The sequence below is a fragment of the Aspergillus pseudotamarii genome, assembly GCF_009193445.1.
Source record: "Aspergillus pseudotamarii strain CBS 117625 unplaced genomic scaffold BDV38scaffold_26, whole genome shotgun sequence".
Taxonomy (NCBI): domain Eukaryota; kingdom Fungi; phylum Ascomycota; class Eurotiomycetes; order Eurotiales; family Aspergillaceae; genus Aspergillus; species Aspergillus pseudotamarii.
In genome coordinates this window covers 96,300-121,816 of record NW_022475040.1, presented here as the reverse complement: position 1 = coordinate 121,816, position 25,517 = coordinate 96,300, and the positions used below count along the sequence as shown (strand labels likewise).

The following is a 25,517-nucleotide window of genomic DNA, read 5'->3' as shown; positions in this document are numbered from 1 at the left end:
TTAAAGTCACACTAACAGCGGCACGGTCGCCGCCTTGGGCCGATCAGTCACCTTTCCCCACACCGCACGTGCCAGTGGCTTAGTTCTACAAATATAGTACCTAACCGAGTACAACTACATTCAAAGCATTCAGGAAAACATACAACAGCGTGTGAATTGGATAACATAAAAAGAAAAGAAAAGTCCTAGCATGTAACTACATGATCTTCCTTACATCAGACAACTTTGATGGCTAGCAGTGGATCCTATTATTTACTGGAATCTGCGGTGGAAACCACGTCACAAACCCGACCAACAAACCCCTCTAGTCCGGAAGGTAAGCCTGAGCCATGTGCAGAAGCCAAAGCAGCCGATGCCCCTGGCATGAGAAGTATGCGAGACCCAACTTCAACCCATTCGACCGACGCCACGAAGCAACATGTAATCTTGACATCCCCAACATTCGAATTGGCCGAAGACCTAATCATATGGTTGAGTTCGGATTGGTCACTTTTATCGCGATCATTCGCATCGCTATCAAAGCTGAAGAACTCAGGTTCTGTTGGCGATGGAGGTGAAGAGACGACTTCATCATCCGCAAGTGCCATACAAGTCACTTTTACAGTGGACCGAATGTTGGCAATGTATACGATCGCATTCCCTCCCAGAAGTAGTGGTGGGGATAGCGATGAAGCGAACTGACTAGAGTCAAAGCTAGCGACAAAGCCTGTGTGGAATAATAGTGATTTGGGAATGGAGTTGGCAGGCGGTGCTGGAAAGTTGGCCAGGATGATTCCTTTCCGAACCCGGCCAAGCCGAGGAGGTGGCTCGTCTTGGGAACTGGGGAGGGGCTCCACGCCTACTGTGCCTACTTGGTCTTCAACCAACTTCCGGACGGGCAATCGGAGGTTCCGAACACTGACTACACGGACACGCTGCCAGTGTGCTTGAGTTGGATAGGGTATCTTTCCCGGAAAGGATCCTTGGACAAACGAGGTGGAAAAGTCCCCCGATGATGGCCTACTCCGAAAAGGTTCAGACTGGGGCTGGGTGTCTGAGCGCCGCTCTGAACGAACCCTACCTCCATGTTCCAGTAGAGCGTTGTCAAGGAGAGGTCCGATGACCAGCTCGTCACCTATTGAAATTGATCCGTAGCGGACCAAGCCACAGAGAACCACCCCGTGGTTCTCCTTTGAGGACTGCTCCGCGGACATTGAGTAGACTTTCGACGGAGGGATGGCAAACACTTCGTCAACATCAAAAATGTTTGTAGGAAGTGCCGGTGGTGGTAGTGCCTTCGACGGTGAAATGGTTCGGAGTGATGGTCTTGCAGGGATTGGGAGATTTCCCAGCAAAGCATGTAACCTCCCTATTCCAGAGCCATCGACGGCACTTGTAAGGATTATTGGAACGGTGGAAGACCAATTTTCGGTAGTAGCGATCAGCTTCTTGATTTCCATACTATCCTTTGGTCCGACCTGATGCAGGTCTAGTGAAGCCTCAGGACTGCCAGGTTGTACGGGCAGCATGGCGGGCTTTTTGCCGGAAAGTTTCAACGCCGATAGAACTTTCGTAAGATTTTGTTTCAAGCTAGCGCGAGACGCAAGGTCCATCTTGGTAATGACCACTATTGTAGGGATCTCTAACTTATTGCAGAGGTCGAGGTGCGACAATGCCAAGTTGATATCGGTAGTTTGCTCCGCGGAATCGGGCTGAGGCTCCATTACGGCCTCATCGTCACAATTTGCCGGGATACACAGGAATACATAGTGTGGGGCCCAGCTAACTAGACCCCGAAGCGTAGACTTTAGATAACGAACTGATCCCGGGAGGTCAGAGACAAATGCTAGACGCCCCTGTGCCGAGGCTGCATGTACATCGTCCCACGCTGCAACATTGCCCGATGAATAATTGACCACCTCGAGGGTATCCTCGGACACTCCATTGGCGGCATACCCTATCAGTTCATGTGCAACTGAGCTAGTGACTCCGGAAGAAATTTCATGCCGATGCTTGAGTAAACCAAGTCTGCTGGTGCCTCTTCCATTGTCGAGGACAGATGAGGTCAGTGTGCCCAAAAGCGACGATTTTCCAGCTGTAGTTGGGCCAGTGATGGAAATGCGTATTTGCTCCGTTTTGGAGTGATCGCCCTCCAGTCCTCCTTGTCTGGCCGCCAGCGAAGACGACTTGCCCTCGTGGGAACCATTCTTTGGAGATTCAATTCGGTAATAATCCCAATCCGGACTCACTAAAGCTTCAGCAACCCAAAGGTCTTCCGCATGAGCTTTGCCAACTTCAGCATTTGGCATACAGGTGTCCTCGGTCCACTCGCAATTCCCAACGATTACCCGGCGAAGAATTTCGACCTTGCAGCCAAGGCTACCAGCCATCACCTGTAAATTCAACAGACTCTCTTCCAGCTCGTCGTAAGTGAGTCCGACAAAAGTGCCATCGTCGGCAACTCCGATCTCGTACAGAGCACCCTGGCTCTCCTCAAGACCAGGGAGTAAGCGAGCCGGTTTCTGAGGGATACCAAGCTCCAATGCTGCCTCTGGGAGAACGGGGAGCACAAGATTGGCAGCGGTGGACGAATGAAAAGGCGAGGACTGCTGTAAGCGCCACAGAAGTTGAGTTGTCAATTGCTGCAATCTTTGCTGACGGCTCTGGGTAGAGCGAGCTTGGAATTGTTTCGAGGCTGATTCATAACTGGAAGATGTTGGAACCGAGGTTGACAAAGGCAACCGGGAGTGATAGGAACCACCAACGAGATGGCCGGTGGACATAGCTGTATAGAGTCTCCTTGCTCGAAGAAGAAGATGCAGCTTGTACTCAGTTGGTCCTTCTTGCGGCTCCGGCTCTAGCTTCGTAATGCCATAGTCAGACAAGACATTGGGATCTGGACGATCCAGATTGGTAGCGGACTGATTCCGAGTCACAGTACGGCCCCCTGTCCCAGCTACCTGCGGAGTGGAGGATCCGGAGGTGGACCACGGAGAAGAGACCCTTGGAGGGTCAGGATCGTACGTAAAGATGGACGCCATACTTCAGGCTCTTCAAGGCAAAGTATATCAAAAGCAGCCCGTGGTTCTGAATCGGAACAGCGTGATGAGGCGAGCGGTTGAACAGATAATGACTCAGATAGGTACCAGGCTAGACCGAGGTATGCGAGGGGGCAATAAACAGTGTAAGTGCCAGCAAGCTTGGGATACTTTACATAGGTTGTAGAATGCTATTGATAATCGAGTCATCTTGGGGTCTCAAAATATTGCTGCTAGAGATGTAGTTGTGGGCGCAATTGACCGGAAGCTAGACAAGTCCTTCCAAAGAGAAGGTCCTGGAAAGTCATACAAACATAGGCAGTTGACACTTAAAAGGACGCCGGCGACATGGTGGAGAGCATACAGTGACTCACTTGGTGTTCCCTGAGGAATTAAGGCATCCCATCGTCTTGTACTGCATGACATGTTCCGGTCAGGTGACGCGTGATGTAAGCATGTGAGGGGCCACGTGGTGGTTACGCGCCTAAGGCATGATGCCAGCTTCTGTCGAGAACATGCTGTCCTTGATCTGCAAATACGGCCCTTTCTCTTCCTTCCAGCGAGAAATATGCATTAACAAAGAATTTGGCTATCAAAGGCAGTACTTAGGTCCTGCACGTATCAAAACCGAAATATTAGATGAGATCTTTGAGCGCGTAGATGGTCCGCGGCTATGCTTTGGAATTGTATAGTGTAGGCTTGGCCCGAGAAGAAAGTATGTACAAGGTATATACCGCTATATCTGTCAATTTAGTGTACCCTTACTCCACCATGCATATAGATAAAAATGCAGAGCTGTCTATATTTCTCGTGCAGACTCGCTAAATCCTTGTCATGAGAAGGATTCGAAAATTCGTTCCCTGTTCTAGGCTCGCCATGGCGCCGAACTCCGCTCCTGGAAGGGTACCCAGGGACGAGCTTGCTTCGCTGCAGTCATTTGACAGTGACTTTGAAAATGGCAACGTGGTGCTCCGAGTTGAACAGTATTATTGTAGAAGTAGGTCGCTGGGATTCGATGGAGAATCCACTCCGTCACGGGCGCAATCATCACTCGCTTGACGTTTCCCTCCCTCCACCTTTACATTTCCCTTGGGAGACATGAATGTTTCGAGCTGTTGTTCGCGTAAATACGGCACCACAGCTGGGGCATTCTGCTTTGGCAACCACGCCTGACTTTTCCCTTTGATGACGCAGCAAATTGCTAAATGTTGAAAATTCACGGCCGTTGCATCCATGATCCCAACATTGCGGTTTCGGCCGAAAGCTGATGACACGGACTTGCTGTTCAGGGTCTGAGCCTGCCGGTGCTGTATCGGGAGACGAGTATACTGTTCCTGGTGTCATTATATGTTGTGACTGAGGGCTCACTGCTAAAGAGCTTGGATTTGACCTGGAACTTTGATTGTCAGTATACAAGTTCGAGCGGAAGCGTGTGGGGGTGTGACTGACGACAGTGAAGGAGCGTGGGAATAATAATATTCTTGATGATTAACTAGGTAAGAGGGAGGTCTAGAAGCTAGTTAGTGTCGTGAGCTGCTTCTAGATACCCTGGAAAGCTTACGATGAAGTGAACGATTGTTCCGCTATTGTTGGAGGGCTGCCTGCAATGTGGCTGTTGGGAAAGGAATATGGAATGGACGAACTATACAATGCTGCAAGTCAGTAACTTTTGGTCCCACGAGCCGTGGTTGTAAGGAGAGGGCCTACCTTCGGGGATGCTGTCGGCTCTGGAGCAGACCTGGATGTGGCGAGCAAAGATACTGAGGTGCGGGAATTCCGGGCTGATAAAACCCTTGTGTTGTGGCCTGCGGAGTATGATATCCGACATGATATCCAGTCGATGGTGGGAGAGTCTGTGGTTGGGGAAACGGTTGTTGGTCCATCGCCATCGAGGAAGGATGAAGAGGATGTGATGGCCGGCTTTGCCAGCCATAACCTAGATGAAGTTAGTTCGAAATGTCATGGGCCTGCATGGATAGACCGTTTTAGGTATCGTACTGTGTGTGTTATTATCTGCCATACTTGCCATCAAGTCGGTCTTCAGCTGTGCTTGGATAGATGACTCAAAGCACGGTGGACTTTGTCATAAAAGTTCTTGTTAATAGATGCTCTCGGTGCAGACCATGGCCAACATACAGTGAATTTTCTATCGAGATGTCCTCTCGGATCTGCTTGGATAGACCAGAGGGCGGTTGATCTTCGTACTCTGGCCTTAAATAGTTGGATTCACAGGCTAGCGGAGTACCAAAAATGACCGGAATGGCTTCAAACGACGAGGAGGAGCTTGAGCTGCTACTGGATCTGGTTGCTGAGTCTTGTCCTTGAGAGATCCTGAGGCCGGATGGTGCACTTGGGCTCTGTAGACCCCAATACGAGCCCGAGGTACTCGGCGGGCTAGTATTCCGCGGCTGTAAAGGCTCAATCCAAGTCGACGGATGAAGTCCGAATGAAGATACGGATGACTCTGACGTGCCCCTCAGACTCCGCAGTGGAGAGCTAGCCAGGTGTCTGCGATCATGATAAGAAATGTCAGGTAAGTGATATGTTTCCAGTGTTATGGAGGACATTTGAGAGGTATAGTACACTGATTTAGCAAGACAGACAATGGGAATGGTATTGAATTTAGACGGACACAGTACAAATTTAACGAAGAGGGAGAGAACAGTAAAAATCCCGAGACTTCATACATGTAAGGTGATCATATAAGTGGGAGAAGGGGACAGTGAAGGAGGGAACGGCGAGGGGAAAGATCACTGGACCTACAGTATAGAAAGATGACAAGCGCAGACTGAATCCTTTTGACAACCACGGCGGTAATGTCGAAATCCAACAACTGAACCCTGTTGGCAAAAATAATGCAAAATTATACGGAAACCAATGAAGCCATCCCTAGGAAACCGAGCAACGGCGACTATTTAAACATCCTAGGGTCAACAAATGGAGAAAAACGGACGAGGGTAAGCGAATAAGCAGATTCGCCTGGGGGGGAAAACCAAAGATAGTTCAGTTCGTTCTGGTTTAGTACTTAGTCTACAGCTCAGCTTATGGTAAGTCCGGTTTTACTTTTAAGGTGATCGTTTATTATCCCATTTGTCTATTATTTTCGATTTTTTTGATTTGCCTAGAATTAATTTCTAATACTTTTTAGTTAGCATGATTCACACTGCCACTTGCCTAAGTAAGGCCTGTCAGACTTTGTCCTAAAACGCAAGCCAACGTCGATGATCTTGCCGTTTGACTGACTGGCTGCCCCTTGTGTTTCCTTTCCTTTTTTTTTTTTTTTGTTTTGTTTTGTTTTGTTTTGATGTTTCTTCTTCTCCCTGGACTTTGGTTCTCTTCTTGGACGCACGTGCAGCCTTGGAAGGGAGAGGAAGCAGGTCAGAGCAAGTGGGAACAAAATACAAACCAAAGAAAAAAAAGGGAAAAAGGGAAAGAAAAAGGTCCACACAAATGGGGTAAGGTTCATTGTTGATGAAATTGCTGTGTCAACTTCCACCCCCCATTTCCCTCCTATGTCATCAAGCGTTCAACTACGGGGTCAAAGATCTAACTCGGGATACTCAATCCAGAATAGTTCTGCACAACGATTTCCGACATTCTCAAGAAACAACCAAAAAGGTAGGCTGTTCGGGGAACCGCATCTTCCCGTCTAGCTCCACCCTACCATGCCTGGTGTCTACTCGGAATAGATACGTGCTGGGTAGGCAATTGGAAATGCCTACGAATTTTCGATGGACCCAGGGCTACGGCGGATCCTGGGTGAAGCGCATGGTGAGAAACAAGAACAAGAACAAGCTGCTGGATCTGTCGTAAGGGACCGGGGGAGGTAAGCTCCTGGCCCCCGGCATTGGGGAAACGCAAATGGTTTTTCAGCCCCAAGGAGCTAACGGACGCCATGTGTAGTGTGCCCGTTTTTTTCCTGTCTCTCTTTGGCCAGCTATTGCTTATTAAATTGGGGGCCAGGGTGGCTAGTTAGCACGTAGCCGATTCGTACTTTGGAACTAAGCGTCTAACTTAGGGCGGGTACTACTGGACCAGGAGGAAACGGGCGCCGGCTGGCATACGTGGAGCCAGGTTCTGGGCTTAGGATCGTCATGATAGGGAGAGCGGGTGCTTGAGATCAAGACCCAGGGACCACATGGCGATAAGCAGTCATGGGTGGTTCAGGTTTTGGGGAGGGGGGGAAGGACCCTTCCCTGAGGTAATTAACATTAACGGGTGGTGCATGGGCTCAATTCATATCTAGGATCAAGTCACGACGAGTACTAACAATCAACCAAAAGCCCCTGGAATGGAGATCCATTCCTCAACCTACCAATATTAACTGTACCCGCTCTCGTGTGTGCATGATAGACGACTTTTGAAAGCGAAAAAAAAAAAGAAAACAAAAAAAAAGAAAATCATCAAAAAAAATAAATAATCACAATGTCGGCTTCTTTTCTCTCGCGTTCGTTTGGCCCCCACTGACTTAGGCGTCGCCAGCCACAATTGAGGGGATCCGCATTTTTTCGATCAAGACAATTCGTATTATTATATTACTTTTTGCTATTAGGGGATTTCACCCTGACAATTAACGAAAACCAACCAAATTACCAAAATACGAAGATTACAAAGGGAAAACCGAACGACCATGTAAAAATCAGGGAAAAAAAGTTAGGAAAAGAAAAAAAAACAAAACCCTAAAAGGCAAAAAAAAGAAACAAAATCAACCCATTCTCTGGGTTCTGGATTGTTCTTTCATCGTTGAACTCATGGTTGATCCCCACTCCATGTTCTTTTTTTCAATTATCAACCGAAATACTGACTTGAACTAGACTTGTAAAAACAAAATAAGAAAACTGGACAAAAAGAAAAGAAAAGAAAAAGGAAAAAAAAAAAAAAAAAAAAAAAAAAAAAAAAAAAAAAAAAAAAAAAAAAAAAAAAAAAAAAAAAAAAAAAAAAAAAAAAAAAAACCCACATCCCGAGGGAAGACAGCTTAGATAACGAACCGGACCATGGCGGACACTTCTTGATGCAAGCTTAAGAACCTTGTTATTGAAGGCATCCAACCAGTCCATTGGAAGCGAATACGGTTTTTTTTCAACTATACTATCACATGGTTTGGCGCACCAACACCAACACTGAAACACTGGCGGGAAAGACTCGATCGAAGCGCCTCGGCGGACATGGTCAGGCAAACGGATATGACACGTTATTTTCACCGTTTTACACGAATCAAAGCAGATGGTGTGGTTGGTGACGTCCACGGTAAGGATCGGCCAGGATCAAGAACCTTCATGTTCGATAACCGCTCGGCCGGAACGCGCTCGCATGGAAAGCGTATCGAATACATCATCCTCGTCCGCTTGATGTCTGGGATTGCGCGTGGCTATTCCTATCGGCGCCATTGATCGACCATTGAGGGCGGGTTTAGACTGGCGCTTAGACATAAGTCAGAAAGGAAAATAGATTAATCGGCCAAGCTAACGGATGGTTAGGCCGATACCATTACGAAGTATGTGTCACTTGATCCAAAACCCCATCTCGCGGAGGCATATCAGTCAGTTTCTTCCGTCCTCAGCCTTTCTACGGTTTCGCTTCCTTTCCCCACAGCGCCCGTGATTGGTCTATCGCAATTCAATGATGGGGCCGTTTCTCGGCGAACGACAACCGACACGCCTTTCAACTTGGGAAAAACAATTCCATGAACTCTGATTTGGGAGAACTGGGCATTTTCCACGAGGTAACGCCGACATCGCACGCGATTCGGGCCCCTGATGGAGAAATTGCTGGGCGGGATTTGCAGGGGAGGTAACATCACGACTCCACCACCTCGCCCAATTCAACATCTTAATATCGCTGAATATAACCTTTGGCTCATTAGTACCAGATGGATACATATATATATTATTATATATATGACAGAGTTTGGGCCGAGTGTCTCAACCCGAGACCTCTTTCTTCAGGATCAGACGATCGACTGGTCTCCACGTGCGGTGGCACTTTTATCGATCCTGCTAGGTTTCTCCAACGACTCCGTAGTTCGGGATACCATATGGTCAGTGGGTATTCTACATGGGCTCCCAGTAAGCTGGGGTTCTTCGATGGACCGGGATTAGAGAATCTTTAATTAATTCCCTTTCCCTTTTCCGATAGCGCGATAACCTTCAAGGCCAGCCCAACGGGTACCTGTTCCTTGTCCAACGTAGTACAGGGCCTATGCAAGCCTCAAGCGATGCACGCACGTACCGCCCACGAACAAAAAATTGTCGGTACTAGTCAGGTAGACTCAACACAACCCTCCAAAAAAAAAAAAAAAAAAAAGTACATACACCAATTGGAATACCACTAATAATTGTCTCACCCCTAACCGTGGTCCCGACAATGTGGTCGCTAACGCGCCTAGTCTTTTCCACCGCGACTCCCATGGTCCCATGCTTCGGGTCCGGGAAGGAACACACATCCTTTCCATTCATGAGCCCACACAATTCCCAGTTCAACCCTGAAAGAAAGACATTCGGTCTCCGATTGAGTCGTAAAACCTTACCCTATTCGGTAATTGATCTGCCAAACCGTTGAAAGATCGATGGACGGGTTCCAGCAACTATACTGGAACCGGGACTAGTCCAACCCACCGACGACAGGTATCAAACAATGGTTTGCTACACTAAAAATGGTTCAGTATAATATATTACCTTTTTTTTTTTCCTCTTCTTTTTCGTTTCCTTGACTGCGGTAAGTTCCGCCGAGTTCCCTCCTAATGTAGTACCTCCACCTACCGATTACTCGACTAGGACCTACTGTCCATGTTCAATCAGGGGGAGATGCCTCTCCATATGGGGAAAGGCCCAATCACGTCGATTGGTTTCAAGTTGAAGAACAAACGGTGTCACCCACGTGGGATTCCCATTTCGGTACCCCTGCGTCGGCCCCCCGGTCCACTTCTGCTACGTCATGTGCCAGGACTTACCAGGCTAGGTAAATGGTTTTACTTTCCATTCTTATTAAGTGGGTTCAAAAATTCTTAATGCTAAAGTATCCCCGAGTCTTGGTTGTTCCTTGTTACTACGTTCCGAGCACTACGTACCCCATGTCTGGGAACTGCGGTTTCATCTTCTGTGTCAGCGGACACGGAAGATAAATTAACGGCGTGCTATTATAGCCCTCGTTGACCGCTACTTGTTGCTAATTCCAGGAGAACAATGACAAATCATATAACCAGAGATGACAATGTGCAGATACAACAGGAATAGTGTGAATAAAAATTAAGATTAGAAGGAACAGGAACGGAAAATCCTTCACGAGGCTACGAATGGGAAAAACTAACCCCGAAGGAATGGTAGTAAGTCACTAGGTAAGACCTACCTACTAGGCTCCTCCTTACTACTAAAATCTTAGAGCCGGGCAATCCAGTCGATCCTTAGCCTTGCATACTCGCAATGTTGTCACTAGTCATAGTATGATTGATTATAGACTCCCAATTTCATTTACCAGTAGCTGGCCACCTTGCGGATCTTTCCGGATATATATACTGTGCCTAAACCCTGCGCTTCTGCATAATTCTGGACAACACATAAGGGTCACTAAAACCAATTTAACAGGGGGTTTATAACAATTTCTTCAATTTAATTAAATCTACGGCAAATGTCTGAAATTATATACATGCCAAGTAGTGAGAATTCACTCACAACGTCTTTCAACAGTGCGTAGTTTATGGTTACATGGTTCAGTTAATTAGCAATTGATTAATATAAAAAACGACGACCGGATAGGGCTTAAGTATATGTATGACCATCGGACTATTCTATCGGTCCGGAACCACGCCTATGTGTCTTAGTGTCTTATAGTGTGAAATATTGAGTTTAGCAGGATTGCCTCTATCCCGTTCTCTATTCGGAGGTACCTGGTGAATCTAGAATTGATATTAGCCAAAGAACGAGAAACTCGTCTGCATTCCCAATAGACGTTAGAAAAGTGAAGAAGCAAAAACGGAGGAAACAGGGGCCTTTAAGTAACTCTTACATCTCCCGTTTCTTTTTATTTTATTTAATTTTCTTTTTTGCCATTCTACACCGGTAAGCCATGATACCGACCGGAGGATTTCTTAGTATTCGTTTGGAATGCTTATGAAATTTGGGGGCTAGAAGGAATAACCTCCTATTTGGTGCATGGATTGAATTGAGGCGACGTGTTCGGTTTCTTCGAGGGAAGTGCCGTCTGGGCTAGACAAACTAGGATATCCCAGACAAAAACGGCGCATCTATTGAATATCGACTAGAAGTTACTGTTATCTACATATTTCACTAATATACTGTGAAGGACCCCTGCAAGTCAGACGACCTTCCGATGTAGTCGTAGTGAAATAAAACTCTTTGTTCACCTGCTCGATAAATAGTCGTGTAGCGTAATCTAGCCAGATACCATCCTGACACCAAACCTCATCCTAAAGAAATAAAAATAGGCAGCGCTGTGAGCTATCATACGTCGATTCCGAGTCGGGTGATAACCTGAACGAGATCCTCAGATATGTGGAGTCTATACAGACACTGCGCGCTGCGGGATATAGCAGCAAAAAAAGAAAAGAAAACATATTGGCCGCAACAGGCGCAGGAGCTTCAAGTAACTACGACCGCTTAGAACCGTGTGGGTCTATCTTTTCTTCGCTCTGCGATACCAGTACGGGTTGCCCTTGATTATGATGCGCCGCGTCTTGGTGTATGTGACTTGGCATCTTCACAAAAATGCCTACAGTCGTATTGAGTCGTGTCCTCATCTTCGCTTAAAACATCAATTTATACGTTAACGTATTCGGACATTGACTAAAGGCAATATAGTCGGCTAAAGGCAGAATCTTTGCGGAGAGCGACGTGCGAAAGATGAACATTCTATCTCTTATGAAGCAAAGAAGCCCTACTTTAATCCCGGCAGCTCGGGGAGCCTTATCATCACAACATGGGCTTTGGTGGACAAGTCCAGAAAGACAAGAAAACCCTTGGATGATGGGTCATTCAACTGCAAACCCCAAGCGGCGATTCAGGTACAGCGTGGCTGAAAAGCTTGGAGTGATTGCTTATGCCTGGGAAGCACGGCAATATAACCTGGACAAATCTTTGTTTTAGCCCATGTTAGCAACAACTTCATCGCCGACATTCAAGGAGTCCAGTGAAGCCCGAAGTTATCAGTCGATTCTTTAAGGTCGAGGGAATGCTATCGCTGGGCAATCTCGAGTAATCTCCGCGAAATGGGCCCAAGCGCTGGAATCGAGAATCGAACTTAGGGCTATGACTATAAAAGCTTGAAAGCCACCCGGTCGTACATCTCAACGATTGACGATTGCTTTTGTACAGGACGTCAATCGAAGTGAATTGGATTCGACAACTTTTCAACTTCATGGCAAAACAAATATAAGGAGCCAGATACTTATATACAACATAGACCTACACCTTCCACCGGTTATCGTCGGATGACAGAGGTTATGGTCCACTTGCTGCCCGAATCTGTCAGAACAGGGTTGAAAGCTATGGCAGCAACGTAGTGCTACAATTATTGAGGGGAGAAGGTCGAACCCAAGACACCCTATCCATGCGACTTTATGCCATGGGCACAGAATGAGAGGGTTCGGCTTACTGTACAATGTGCGTTCTCCATCTTCAGCATATGGAAGCTGGATATCCACTTCCATACTCGATCTTTCTATGGGAGCTTTGAAAGCATGGCTTGCTTGCTCATCGAGAAGAAGCGAGACCAGAGCCCATAGAACCTGCCGAGCACTCTGTGCAAACCTTGCCTCATGAGCGAGTCATTTATCTACTTGTGACTTGTCTCGCTGGGCCTTCATGACACTAGGGCTATTATCGGCTGCTTTGGAGATTGGCGTATCTTTCGAATACGGAATTTAGACTACAACCCCTATGACCCTAGATTACTAGGTCCGATCCAATTAGTCCCTAGAATATGTGGAAGACCTTTCGCACATACGGGAAGCTCTAACCAAAAGCAGCGAACTAGAAACACAGGATGTCAGCCAGTACATGTCTCGCAGCACTTTCGAACTGGTCAACAGAATTTTCTATGACTACGTCCACACCTAAGCCTCCTAATTTTTGCGATCGGCTATGGCACGCGTTTTGATATCGACTTCTACCCATATGATGCAAGAGACACCGGCGAATGGCCTCGCTGAGTACGTTTGAACTAGTACACAAATTCTTCCACGCCCAGCTAGTGCGTCTGCCGAAAACCTGCTTCCACATTACCACAGCACTGCTGCAGGAACTGCAGGATATCTCTCTACTAAGCGACAAGCTCTTTTTTATTGCCCTCCGCCACCCTCTACCTTTTTCTTTTCCCGCTATGCCTGGTATCCAGGATAGCAAATGGGCTGATAGTTGGGAAGAGGAGTACCCAGCCCCAGGGGATATAAAACGCTTTTATATATCTCTACAGACAGCCAAAACAGTATGAAGATCCTACAGCGCGGCAACTATACGCCTGCTACTAGATGGCTTGACAACCGATATCTCTTTATACGAGACCTCCTACAGGCTGGTGAGGCTCGTTTAAGGGTCGTCCCGTCAAGTGAGAACGTGGCAGACGCGTTGACCAAACCGTTGAATCGCAAGGCTTTTATGGCTGCGAGAAAAGGAATGATGTTGCAAACTATCAACACCTTGAAGGATGAAGATATTGCCTAATCAGGAAATTACGCTGGCTTCTACGGCGTGAGGCCTAGGGGTGTGTTGACCGCGGGTTCCCGTTCTGGCCTAGCGCCTACGCGCGCCTTTGTTAGATAGTTATTCTTACCCCTTACCACTTTTAGTTTCGTAAGTGCCCGGTTGCGACAAGTACTCTGGAGGTCCCTTGATGTGGTTGTTACCGCTAGTGAGGTTTGTATGCGGGAAGTCGATACCCGCTGCAACATTTCTGAAGAAGTCCCTTTAACTCGGAAGCGTACGCCGACGTTATCCTTACTGATGACGAGGAGTACCTCAAATATTTGGAGTATGAGGACGGCGCCGGTTACGATATCGAAATCGAGCATAGTCAACCAAAAAGGTTTATCAGGTTATCTCGAAGAGGAGGGTTTTATCTCGGACGAGGCTCTGTATCGGGCTATAGATATTGCTTTCGGACAAGGATTACAAGGTTCTCCAAGAGAGCTTCGATAAAAGCATGCACAGAGTCATCAGGTATCTGTGTGACTATGCTCAAAACGCCCCTTACGAAGAACTTTCACCCTTCAAGAGAGAGAGAGGCGCCTAGTTATATATGACATGACTGTCACCGATACTATTGGCTGTCATATCTACTGATATTGCCTATGTATAACCCTTGGCCGAGCGAAGAATGGATTATACATTGCCGGCAATATGAGAGCCCGCCTTTGGTATACAGCTTATCAAGCTCTCAACTTATCGTAAAGTCTTGAAAGTCAGATTTTCTGGCTACCGGTCTTTACATACTCGAGGAGTAGTGATGTTAAGATGGAAACCTTTCTCCAATCCAACTTAAGTCTTGTGGGCAAACAAATACAGCTGTTTCATTGCGAAACAGCAACGCAAACTTATGCCGGGGGAATTATAACAATCGAAACGGCTGACACTGAGTTATGATCATTACGCCATTAATCCCACACTTTCCGCAGACCGCGTTCTTTCCAGAGGAGTGCCAGCTCAGCGATGGTAGTCATGCGGATGCAGCGGGTCGAGTGACGGTACCAATTGAATAGGACGAGCCTGTTGAACAGGAAGAGGGAATTGAGTGTATCAAAAAGGGTGGAGAGAATAGGTCTTCTTGCAGAGAATGAGTCCGCCGAGGATGATGACCGCCAATTACAACCGTACTCACGAAGAGGAAGTACGAGGAATTGGAGGAAAAGTTCGAGGGCCTCCGTACGCGACACGACCTCGGGGTCCAAGAACTACAGGCCCAGACAGGGATCATCGAACAGCAGAAACGGGCTATTCGATACCTACGAGATAAAGACGACAAGGGACCACCTCCGAGCTCCCCGACAGCATCCACATCTTCTAAATCCCCATATTACAAGGCCACCTCTCCTTGGGAGGAGTCGTTCCTTGAAAGGAATCAGATTATTGCAAGATCGAAGTTCCCTACCCCCGGACCATCCCACTGACCGCATACCAATTTGCCGAAGTCCAATATTGACCCTGATTCTTGTTTTCTCTCCCCTTTCCTTTATCTTATTTGAAAATGGTTGTAAGAAAATCTGGGTATAACCAGGCCTTTTGTCTTCCGAGGATAATTGCCGCGTATTTGAATGTTTCTTTTGTCAACAACCAGGGAGTATGAATTAGTCTCACATCGCCCGGTTCTTAGTTCAATACAACCATCAGATTGACCTCATTCCAACCCTGATTCATTATAGTACGGCCGCGTACTTGAAGGCTTTTCTCCATCAGCAACTAGTATGAAATCAGTCTTCCATAGCCTAGAACCTAGGGGAATACAACTATCTTCTATCCACAAACTAAGACCCACATTCCGTCCAGATTGACCCTACACTGGTTTGATATCAAATATGAGACAATAATTGGGGGATTTTCAGAGACTGCTCTTGTCTGTCCTACATTGCGGGGCCGAAATAGGAGCCTGGAGAAGGAAGTTAGCAAATTTACTCTCCTAAGATACTGAGCGAAGCATCCGGTATACTAATAGTATACAAAATCCTTGTATACATTGTATATAGCTGGCTCAGTCGGGAAGCCAAACCTTCCTCACTCCCACTCGATCATCCAAAAGAAAGAGAATAGAAAAGAAATCATATCCACCCCTCCTCAACCCCCCTCCTAACAGCCTCCTCCCTCTTCCTCTTCACCTCCTGATCCTCCATATCCTCCCCCTCAAAAGGTCCCACCCAAGCCCACGCCCCAAAATCCTCCTCCACAGGTCCCCTCTCCTCATCCACCCACTCCTCAAACCCCATATTCCCAATATCCAAATTACAAAACATACCCCACGCCCTCGTCCATGGAATCCGACACATTCGATATCCCTTCCCATTCCCCTCCTCACCGTTCTCTTCATCTTCCTCCCGATCCTCAGGAAGCACATACTCCACCAACAAACAAGACTCCATCTCCAGACCCTTCTGGTCAATAATCAACCAATTTGAAGTCGACAGATTCCCATCCTTGAATAGCTCTTGGGCGACTAAATCGTCGAGGTAAGTGTATATCTCATCAGGGGATTTGGAGGCGAATTCATTGGTGGCGTCTGTTAGGGTGATTTCTTCAAAAGGGAGTGGTGGGATGCTGGGGGTTGTTGGTTCCGTTAGGGGGCCGGTGAGTAGTAGGGTCCATTGGGGGGGACAGTTGAATTCGTAGTCTGTGAGTTGGAGGAGAGCTTTGTTTATTGTCTGTTTAAACGTGTTTTGTTACTTTAGTGGGTTGATGGGGAGGGAGGGAATGGTGGTTTTCTTGGGGGATGAGAGCGAGTAGTTAGGGTTATGGTTGGGTTGGGTTGGTTTGGGTTAGGCGTGAGTATCGTATAGGGCATGTCACATACTTTGATTGGGGCCTCTGGGGCAGTGATGAAGATGGGCCAGTTGCTCATTGTTATGGGTTTAATGGATTAGTTGATTAATTAGTTAAAGGATTGAGTGAATTATTAGAGTGGATGAATTTCTTGTGTGAGATTAAAGATCTGGATATACTTATACTTTTATAGCTTATGTTTATTAGGTTAGGCACGGGGCCTTGTGAAGATGAAGGCAGCAATAGGCGGTGCAAGGCAGCAGGGCTGGTGGGGAGAATTTAATTGATCGACATGGTCGTTGCTGCAAGGGGTAACGCCTCTTTTGGACCCACTTTTCGACAACGTGAATGGCAATTATGGAGGAATTGTGTTAGTTGGTGTGGTTGTTGTGAGGTCGCTTCGGTTTGAAGAGGATAGGGTGAGAGGCCCTGGTTGGAGATTTACGTACAATGGTTTTGTTAGGACGGACGTTGCAACTGTAGAATGATATTGTTTGCGTACTAATTGAAGCAATCTTTGCTGTTGAAACAATAATGAGTGACAAAGTATAGAACAGAATACACAGTATGGTCATATCTAAACAGGCAAACGCAACAGCCATGACACGACGTCAGAGTAGACTACACGCACTGGAAAGTACAGTCTTGCGACATTCTACCTACCACGACCCAACAGTCGGGGTAGTGTAACTCCCAGAAACCGTACCCCCCGAACATTGGCTGGGAACCGCATTGGCCGTGGAAGAGCCCCAACTAGCAGGGACAGTGCCACTTCGCCTTCCAACAGCACTCAAGAACGCTGCATATGACCAAGTCAGATCGGACGCCGAAACCGGGGTGCCCTGGTCCCGGCTGTACTGCTCGGCCATAGCACCGCCATCGGGAGTATACTCCTGGACAACGGAGATGAAGCCGTCTGCGTAGGCCTTGACAGCGCTTGTAAGGGACTCGTAGGCTGAGGAAGACTTGGCATAGGATCCGGTGGTGACATTGCCGGAGAGATCCTTGAAGAAGGGAAGGGAAGTTTCGGTGACGTTCACCTGGCCTTGCTTGTCCCACTGATACAAGGCGTCGTAGAGCAATTCCGCAGCAACCAGGGTAGTAAGATACCTATTGTCTATTAGTTTAAGGATTGAAATAAATGTGAGAGAGAGTACCAACCATGGATTGCCTCCCTGGTAGTTGTCCTCTGCGTAACGGCCTACTGCCGCGGCCTTTCCGGCTCCACGTCCATTGTTGATACCGTAGACCGACCGGAAAGAGTCAACCACAAGCTTATGGTTCGACAGAGCGCGAGAGGAGCAGGGTTGGAATGTGGTATCATCACAAGCAGCAGCTGGGTCAAAAGTATGGATGGAGCCCAAAAGTGAGTTGGTATCCAGTCCACTGCGCCCATTGGTAGGTAGATTAGAAAGAACAGCGGACCCATTCCAGAAGTCCTGAAGATGACAGAGGATTTGCGGCGCCACGGAGCACGCCTGACATTCCTCTCCGAGAGCCTTCGCAAACGCGTCGCCCTCCACCAAGGCCTTGTGCTGCACAGCAACGGTAAAGAAGGAGCTGCCCTGGACCTCTTCCCAAAGATCAAACCCGGTCTGGTTCCAGTATTGACCTACGTAAGACAAATCATTCTGGACAATTGGCCAGAGGTTGGCTTTGACAACAGATTGTTTGTCGTTGGCGAGTAGGGAGTTGCCATATGCGATCAAAGCGGAAGCACGTAAAGCTGGTCCATCACGCTGGGGTCGACCCCAAGAATCAGTGAATTGAGAGATATTGACGTAAAACTTGGGCTCAGCAAGACCCGAGCCATCCGACAGACTGCCTGATGGGTTGGAGACTGCCTGCTGCTTCGCTTGAGAGTCAACATAATTCTGGACCGTCGACTCGAGAGTCGCATCTCCCCCAATAAACTGCTCTATCACTTCTGCCATAGTCAGGCCAGCATCACGCGTCCAGGTATAGAAGTCTAGGGAAGATCAGTTCTGTGGTCATATGAAGCGGTCTTGAGGATAACATTGTACGAACAGTCAGGATCACTTTTGGATGGGGAGGCCACAACGATACCCGCGGCAGCCCCCTCAACAAGCTTGCCGTCGGCACCGATATTATTGAGGACGCCCTGTTTGGCAATGGGGGTCTGTTTCTCAATGAAGGCGTTGACATCCGACTGCCTCTTGTGGACAGGGAACGACGGATGCGCGACAGCGCCTGCAATGGCATTGAGGGAGAAAAGGAAGCTGTTCCGCATGATGAAGATGGCTTCTAGGAAACAGGAAATAATCGTAGGCGTTTGTTGGCTGCCTCATTCAGTGTGAGAACTTCTGCTGCTTTTATAGCGCGACCTGGACACAATGTAGATAAAGCCGTGAACCGATCAGCAATGGGTTACATTACATTAACTAGCAGGCAACGGGCCGATCAGTCGGAGATTACTTGTCTCGCAACGGTTCTCGCAGGGCAAGGATCCATCATGAAGCAGGTCCGGTATTAATTTCCGGGATTCAGCGCGGCGGATCCAATTGAAATCGATATTGCGTCGGAGCGACTAAAAGTGATCATCCCGACATCTGCCCGTGCCGCCATTCTCTTGGATGTCACTGGTAGAAACCCCATCGGGCTGAACCCCCGAGTCTTAGTTGAGTCTAAATATTCTTATCCAGCGGAGTGTTATTCTTGACTGTGGTTTAAGTTAAGCCAGGATCGGGGCCGAGTGGAGTGATGTACATACGGGTAGTATCTGGACCGTGCCTCAAGCATTCTTCAAACTTAGCAATATTTCTCATGTCAAGTAAATGTCTCACCGTTTGAATTAGATGCCCCAAGTTCGGTGAATGGCCGATTCGCCGCCATTAGGCCGACACGATGTCTTAAGCTCGCGATATGCATATATGCATCGGCATATGCCTCCCTCTTGGGTTAGCTTAGCTTTGAATTAAAACGGATGCCCTGGCACTCGTACGGGTAGTAGTTATGGAGATCCTTGGATTATCCTCGGGTGCCTGGATTGAGATGTGTAAACGTTTTCGAAGTAAGCAAAGTTCATGACGTTATTCATCTCATGGACGTCATCACATGGCCTCCACCGCGACTTCGACTGATGATTCGGTTTCCACCGGAGACCCTTGCAATACGACTAATTGACTGTACTCCAAGAATGCCTCTAGGGGTGAATTTAGCTAGACCGACCAGGGACGGTTACATACCAGTGTGGAAGACCTCCTCTTGGCATGGGAGGCGTAGTTCTGGCTGCCACCCAATGGGCGGAGGCATAGTTTCCATGTTGAAGTCCAATTACAGACAGTGCGTTTCTATACTGCCATATCTTTACTGTAACAGGTAGCCGTTGCGCAGGGGCATAGTGTCCGATGAATAACTACCCGCATGCTGGCTTTGATCAGCCTTTCTTCATGGTTACTTGGGTTGGAACTGGCTTGGCTGTGGTTCTACTGTCTGCTAGATGCTTCACAGCCTGGAAAAATTGTCCAATACACTGGACCTGACCTAATTCTGTCGATAATTACTTTTGTAGGTCCCCCTGTTAAGCAGATAGCCAGACGACTGACGAGAGCCAGACTCTTGGCATTGCAAGCATGGCCATGGTCATAGTGGGAGCAGCATACAGCCTCGGAACTCCCTCAGCTACCCTAAAAACCAATGACGATAAGGATGCTCTGTTGTTTGGTTGGACGAATCAGTTCTTGGCTCTCGTTGCTATTGGTCTTGGGAAGGTTGCCCTTGTCGTTTTTATAAACCATCTCCAGAAACACGAAGTAAAGTACAAGAGGGTGTTCCTTTGGTTTATTGCCGGAAGCAATTTCATCGTCAATATGATTGCTGCTGTTTTGGTCTCTGTTCAGTGTTCCCCTGCAAAGAAGCTATGGGATGAACGGATACCCGGACATTGTCCTGGGCGGAAAGGAGTTCAGGTCTTCGGATATATTCAGGGACGTGAGTAGCTTACGCCAAGGAAAATGAATCTGGGGTTAATCAGCTGTTGTTATAACCTACTCGGCGTTTTGTGACTTTGCTTTAGCGGTTTACCCCGTGCTCATATTCCGGAAAGTCCAGGCGTTTTCACTCGCAACCAAAATTGGACTTTCTGTCCTTATGGGGCTTGGTGTAATGTAGGGAGCCCTCCAGCAAAGCAACGGTGTTTATTGACTTAAAACAGGGCAGGGGCCTGTACGATAGTCAAGACAGTTAAACCGAAACTTTTGACCAAACTTGAAGATACTACGCACGTACTCACGGAGGCTCTGATCTTAGAAGTGAAGTAACTCATACTAACTATCACTCCAGGGACATTAGCTGAATTGATTCTGTGGAATCAGTACGTACGATATATGACCGGGCTAGTTAGAATATGGAGGATTGACGCGATTCAGGACCGAAATGTGGGTTATTTTCATTGTCAGCTGCATTCCACCGCCCACAGCCTTTTTCAGGTTTGCATATCGAGAAAGTGCCAGCAGGGTTAGCTCGATCTTCCACCGGGTACGATCTGGTGATGAGATATAAAGGTTTGTCTGTCATGATGTACTGTGTATTCTCATCTGACGCCCTACTAAGACAGTGGACAGAGCTAACACTAGAACCTTGCCTCTAGACGTGTCTATATTACAAAGATCTCGATTATAATTATAGACGTCCTTGTCTCACTAACCGGTAACCATTTCTTTCTCTGTTCCTTCACTTTGTCGCACAATGTAAGCTCGGCAATATCCGATGAAACAGGCAATATGTTCCAGAAAGTCCGACAATGTGGCGTCATAAATCAAGGTCACGATGCGTGGACCCTAATAGTGCATCTAAGTGTTCCGGCCTGAACCTAGAATCCATTTAAATTGATATACGTAACAGCATGGCATGCGTGGAAAACATGCATGGCTACATATTCATGCTGGGCTATTGCCAATGTGGTGTATCCAGCCGGGTGGCCGCCACACATATTCTAATGCGTAAGTGTCTGAAGCCTTTCCTACCATATTGAGAAAATGAATCCTCAATTAGAGATATTCAAGAGCGTCATTCGATCATTCCAGCCCTCCACACCGGTTGCTTGGGCACTGACTCTTTATCACAACCCAAATCCAATGTAACGGATGAGAGGATAATTACGTTGAAGACCCGAAATCCAGTTCCAATTTACAGATCAGCACGCCACATTCGGCAAACGCTTCGATTGCATATGCTCCACTAATCAGCAGGCATGTCTGATGACGAGGCGTTTCTAGAATGCTACGCCGAACAGCGTCGCGTGAACACTCAAACTTTTTCGAATAGAAGTAGAAGTGGAGGGGCTACAATGGGAATAGCAACAGTTACTGCCCAAAGAAGAATGATACCTCTTGGCTTTACTAGTAGTGATCTGTCCCGTGGTTGCAGTGAATATCGCGGTCTCGGGTATGTACACCACGGATGACTGGATGGCCTACCCCAGAGATTGACAACATATGCACGACAAGCTTCGAGATCACACCCGGGACAATTGCAAAGTGACCAATGTCTGAATCGTCAACGCACTTATGTGACTGGGCTAGCAAATCGCCGATAGTTGCGCACTTTCTTGATGTATAATCTAGGTTTAGTCCGAACCCAATTGCGCGAGGTTGTTCCCGCCTCCTAGCCATGTGCAGAACTCACCAGACCGCGTGCATCCTGTTCTTGCCTCAAGCTGGTAGCAGTGGGTTACACCCATTGAGGCTTGGCTGCGGATAGCGCAGGTGATGTGCTCGAGTTGCACTGCATTGGTGTACTGGCGGGATGCGGGTTATTGGTGGGGGATGTCGTCCATGTACTCGGGTCACGCCGGCAATGAACATAGGACAAACGCATTCGGATCCTGTTGGTATTGTGAGCTGGATGTGGATACAGATACATGCAGAGGCTCCAGCTGGTATTCGGCAGCGAAATTTTATGCGGCATTTAAGGACCATGAGGAGGAGACAGGTAGGAGAGCCGTGTACCGCATGCGTTTTATGGTACAACAATATGATTCCAAACGTATCATACTCTCAGACTGATACCGATGATCTGCAGTACTGTTGATCTTTTTATTTTATTTAATTTCATTCAATCGAGTTACTGCTTTCCAACACATGTCCTTGGCTTATTATGTCTGTTACTGATACGATGTGATATGTCAACCCTAAGCCGATGTCCCACAACAGCACCTCAACCTTCAGTCTTTCGACATAAAATGAAAGTCACACTTAATCTTCCCTGTGAAACGTTGTTTTTTCGATTTTTCTTTATACCCCGCAACTTTGAAACACTTTGAGCTACCTTTCATAGGGTGCCTACTGTGCACTAGTCATTTAGCGCCCAAGATTAAACGATTAGGCTTTAGGTGTCTATCCAACCATCCCCTCCAGTTGCAGACCAGCGGCTAATTGAAGCATATAGAACTGCCCAATCTAATTTTGACCTCGCTCCTTCACTGACCTCGTTATACCGGTTGTGCGGCCTGATGCCTCGAATAGTCTCCACCCGTGGTCATGTCGAAGGCGAAGATTGTCTTACAGGTTCTCTTATCCACTAGTCCTGTCGGAGATTATGCCACTCTTTGTTCAAAGCTGACCATGTCTGGGTTCCGTTCCCTTTTTACACCCCCGTCTTTCAGGAAATATCCTTTATACCTTATTCAAGGTTACAGTCATTATGGTTGCATCTGTGGAGGCCTCCGTGACTTTTAGAGAAGCATATAAGAGAGGATGTGGGCATACGAAACTCTCATCATCGTAGACCTTCTTTCTTTACCTTATCCAGACAAGGCTTGACCACTATCCAACATGAAGCTCAAGCTCTTTGTTCTAGGTATGGCCTCCGTGCTCAGCTCCCTGGTGGACGCACTACCAAGCGCAGGCAATGAGACCAGCCAGCCACAAGCCTCTGACCGAATGGTCTTTGCACATTTCATGGTAGGCCATCTCCGCATAATCAAGCACCAAACAGAAAGCCCCTAACAGCCTGGTAGATCGGAATCGTCAGCAACCGCAAGTCGGCTGCCGATTTCGACAGTGATATGAAACGCGCGAAAGAACTAGGGATCGACGCCTTTGCTCTCAACATTGGCGTGGATCGCGTGGATCCCTTCACAGATACACAGTTAGAGTTTGCGTACCAGTCGGCCGCGAACAATGGCATGAAAGTGTTCATATCCTTTGACTTCAACTGGTGGAAGGAAGATTCGGAGGCCTCTCAAGTTGGGCAAAAGATTGCCAAGTTTGGGGGAAAGCCTGCACAGCTCATGATGGACGGCAAGATTTTCGTCTCATCTTTTGCTGGTGACCGAGTGGATGTGAACGCCATCCGTTCTGCTGCTGGCCGGCCGATCTACTGGGCTCCTAATTACCATAGACCGGAGAGTGCTGATATCTCCAAAGTCGATGCTTTGCTGAACTGGATGGCCTGGCCCAATGATGGTAACAACAAGGCACCTAAGCCAGGTCACCTCGTCACCGTTCAGGACGGTGATAGGAAGTATATGAATGCGTTGGGAGGCAAACCCTATATCGCTCGTGAGTAACTTCCTCTACCCTAAGTTATGCCGTTCTAGTCGAGAGCTAATACTATCGTTCAGCCGTCTCGCCTTGGTTCTCCACGCACTTTGGTCCCGAAGTTCCATATAGCAAAAACTGGGTCTTTCCATCGGACAATCTCTGGTATGAGCGATGGATCGAGATGTTGAACCTCAAGCCACGCTTCATTGAAATTGTCACCTGGAATGACTACGGTGAATCCCATTACATTGCCCCTCTGGCCTCCCCTCATACAGATGATGGATGCTCCAAATATGTCAATGACATGTAAGCTCCAGACCAGCGTCTCCACCATCACCACTCTACTACTACTACTAACTAACAACGATAGGCCACACAACGGCTGGATGGAACTGGCCCGGCCTTTCATAGCCGCCTACAAGGCGGGTGCCTCATCCGTCAACGAATATATCAAGGACGAACAGTTGATCTACTGGTATCGGCCCGCTCCCCGCGGCGTAAACTGCGACGCTACCGACACCTGTATGGTTCCTGCAGACAACAGCAGCGGCAATTACTTCATGGGTCGGCCCAACGGCTGGGAGACCATGGAAGACGTGGTCTTCGTCGTCTCCATGTTGAAATCCCCCGCCAATATCCAAATCTCCTCGGGCAACAGCCAACAAGTCTTCGAGGCCAAAGCCGGAGCCACAGCCTTCAAAGCCCCCATGGGCGTCGGGAAGCAGAGCTTCGCTGTGGTCCGTGACAACAAGATGGTCCTGGCCGGGACGAGCCCCAAGGATATCATCGACGGATGTGTCTGTGGTATCTATAACTTCAACGCCTTCGGTAAGTTCTATATCATCGCCAAACATATAACTCACCTTGATATGCTCCCTCAGTCCCACTGACAACCAACCCTCACTCCTACTTCTAGTCGGAATGCTCCCCCCAGAGCCCATGGACAATCTCCAACCAGACAGTCTCTCTCGCTTCGCCCAGGGCCTCAAGGTGCAATGTGAAGCCAGACCTTCCCTAAAACCACCACCTCCTCCTCCATCAACCATCAATCCCAATCCACCGACCAACCCTCCAACAAACCCTCCTCCAACGGACAATCCACCAACAAACCCTCCTCCAACAAACAATCCTCCTCCCCAAAATCCACCCCCTACAACCACCCAAAACCCACCACCACAACCACCACCACCAACCAATAACCCTCCCCCAAACCAACCTCCACCGAACCAACCCCCAGGAACCGTCTGCACCGGTGGCACAGGCCAAGACAACCACAAAGGCCTCTGCGACTTCTGCTGCCAATACGGCTACTGCCCCCCGGGGCCCTGCACCTGCAATGCCTATGGCGCCCCAGTCCCGACGCCACCGACAACCGGCCAGAGAGGTGTCCCTGCAGATGGACTAGACGATTCATATAAGGGCCTGTGCAGTTTCGCCTGCGATCATGGATATTGTCCGCCGGGGGCGTGTAAACTCGTCTGATGAATATATTCGAGGGACAAGGTTCTGGGAGTGGATTT

General features: G+C 48.0%; 5 protein-coding genes across 5 annotated transcripts; 2 read left to right on the top strand and 3 right to left on the bottom strand.

Moving 5' to 3' along the window:
* Positions 1-131: 131 nt before the first annotated feature.
* On the bottom strand, positions 132-3,387 carry BDV38DRAFT_246388 (uncharacterized protein). The gene has a single exon (XM_032054547.1). The coding sequence runs from the start codon at positions 3,018-3,020 to the stop codon at positions 249-251; it is 2,772 nt and encodes a 923-aa protein (XP_031913636.1). The 5' UTR covers positions 3,021-3,387; the 3' UTR covers positions 132-248.
* A 677-nt stretch (positions 3,388-4,064) lies between these two features.
* BDV38DRAFT_282820 (uncharacterized protein) lies at positions 4,065-5,584 on the bottom strand (the record flags this gene model as incomplete). Its single annotated transcript, XM_032059886.1, has 6 exons — positions 4,065-4,407; positions 4,467-4,526; positions 4,579-4,659; positions 4,725-4,953; positions 5,016-5,095; positions 5,154-5,584. 6 exons carry the CDS (start codon positions 5,582-5,584, stop codon positions 4,065-4,067), a joined length of 1,224 nt encoding a protein of 407 aa, XP_031913635.1.
* An 11,567-nt stretch (positions 5,585-17,151) lies between these two features.
* On the bottom strand, positions 17,152-19,030 carry BDV38DRAFT_292774 (glycoside hydrolase family 15 protein; the record flags this gene model as incomplete). The annotated part of the gene is made up of 3 exons (XM_032062089.1): positions 18,521-19,030; positions 17,654-18,461; positions 17,152-17,602 (listed from the first exon to the last, which is right to left on the bottom strand). Exons 1-3 carry the CDS (start codon positions 18,741-18,743, stop codon positions 17,152-17,154), a joined length of 1,482 nt encoding a protein of 493 aa, XP_031913634.1. The 5' UTR covers positions 18,744-19,030.
* Positions 19,031-20,085: 1,055 nt separating this feature from the next.
* Positions 20,086-20,451, top strand: BDV38DRAFT_282816 (uncharacterized protein; the record flags this gene model as incomplete). Its single annotated transcript, XM_032059885.1, has 1 exon — positions 20,086-20,451. The coding sequence occupies one exon, from the start codon at positions 20,086-20,088 to the stop codon at positions 20,449-20,451; it is 366 nt and encodes a 121-aa protein (XP_031913633.1).
* Positions 20,452-23,286: 2,835 nt separating this feature from the next.
* On the top strand, positions 23,287-25,479 carry BDV38DRAFT_271163 (glycoside hydrolase family 71 protein; the record flags this gene model as incomplete). The annotated part of the gene is made up of 5 exons (XM_032057270.1): positions 23,287-23,415; positions 23,472-24,015; positions 24,078-24,303; positions 24,368-24,825; positions 24,914-25,479. The coding sequence occupies 5 exons, from the start codon at positions 23,287-23,289 to the stop codon at positions 25,477-25,479; spliced, it is 1,923 nt and encodes a 640-aa protein (XP_031913632.1).
* Between the last annotated feature and the right edge of the window lie 38 nt (positions 25,480-25,517).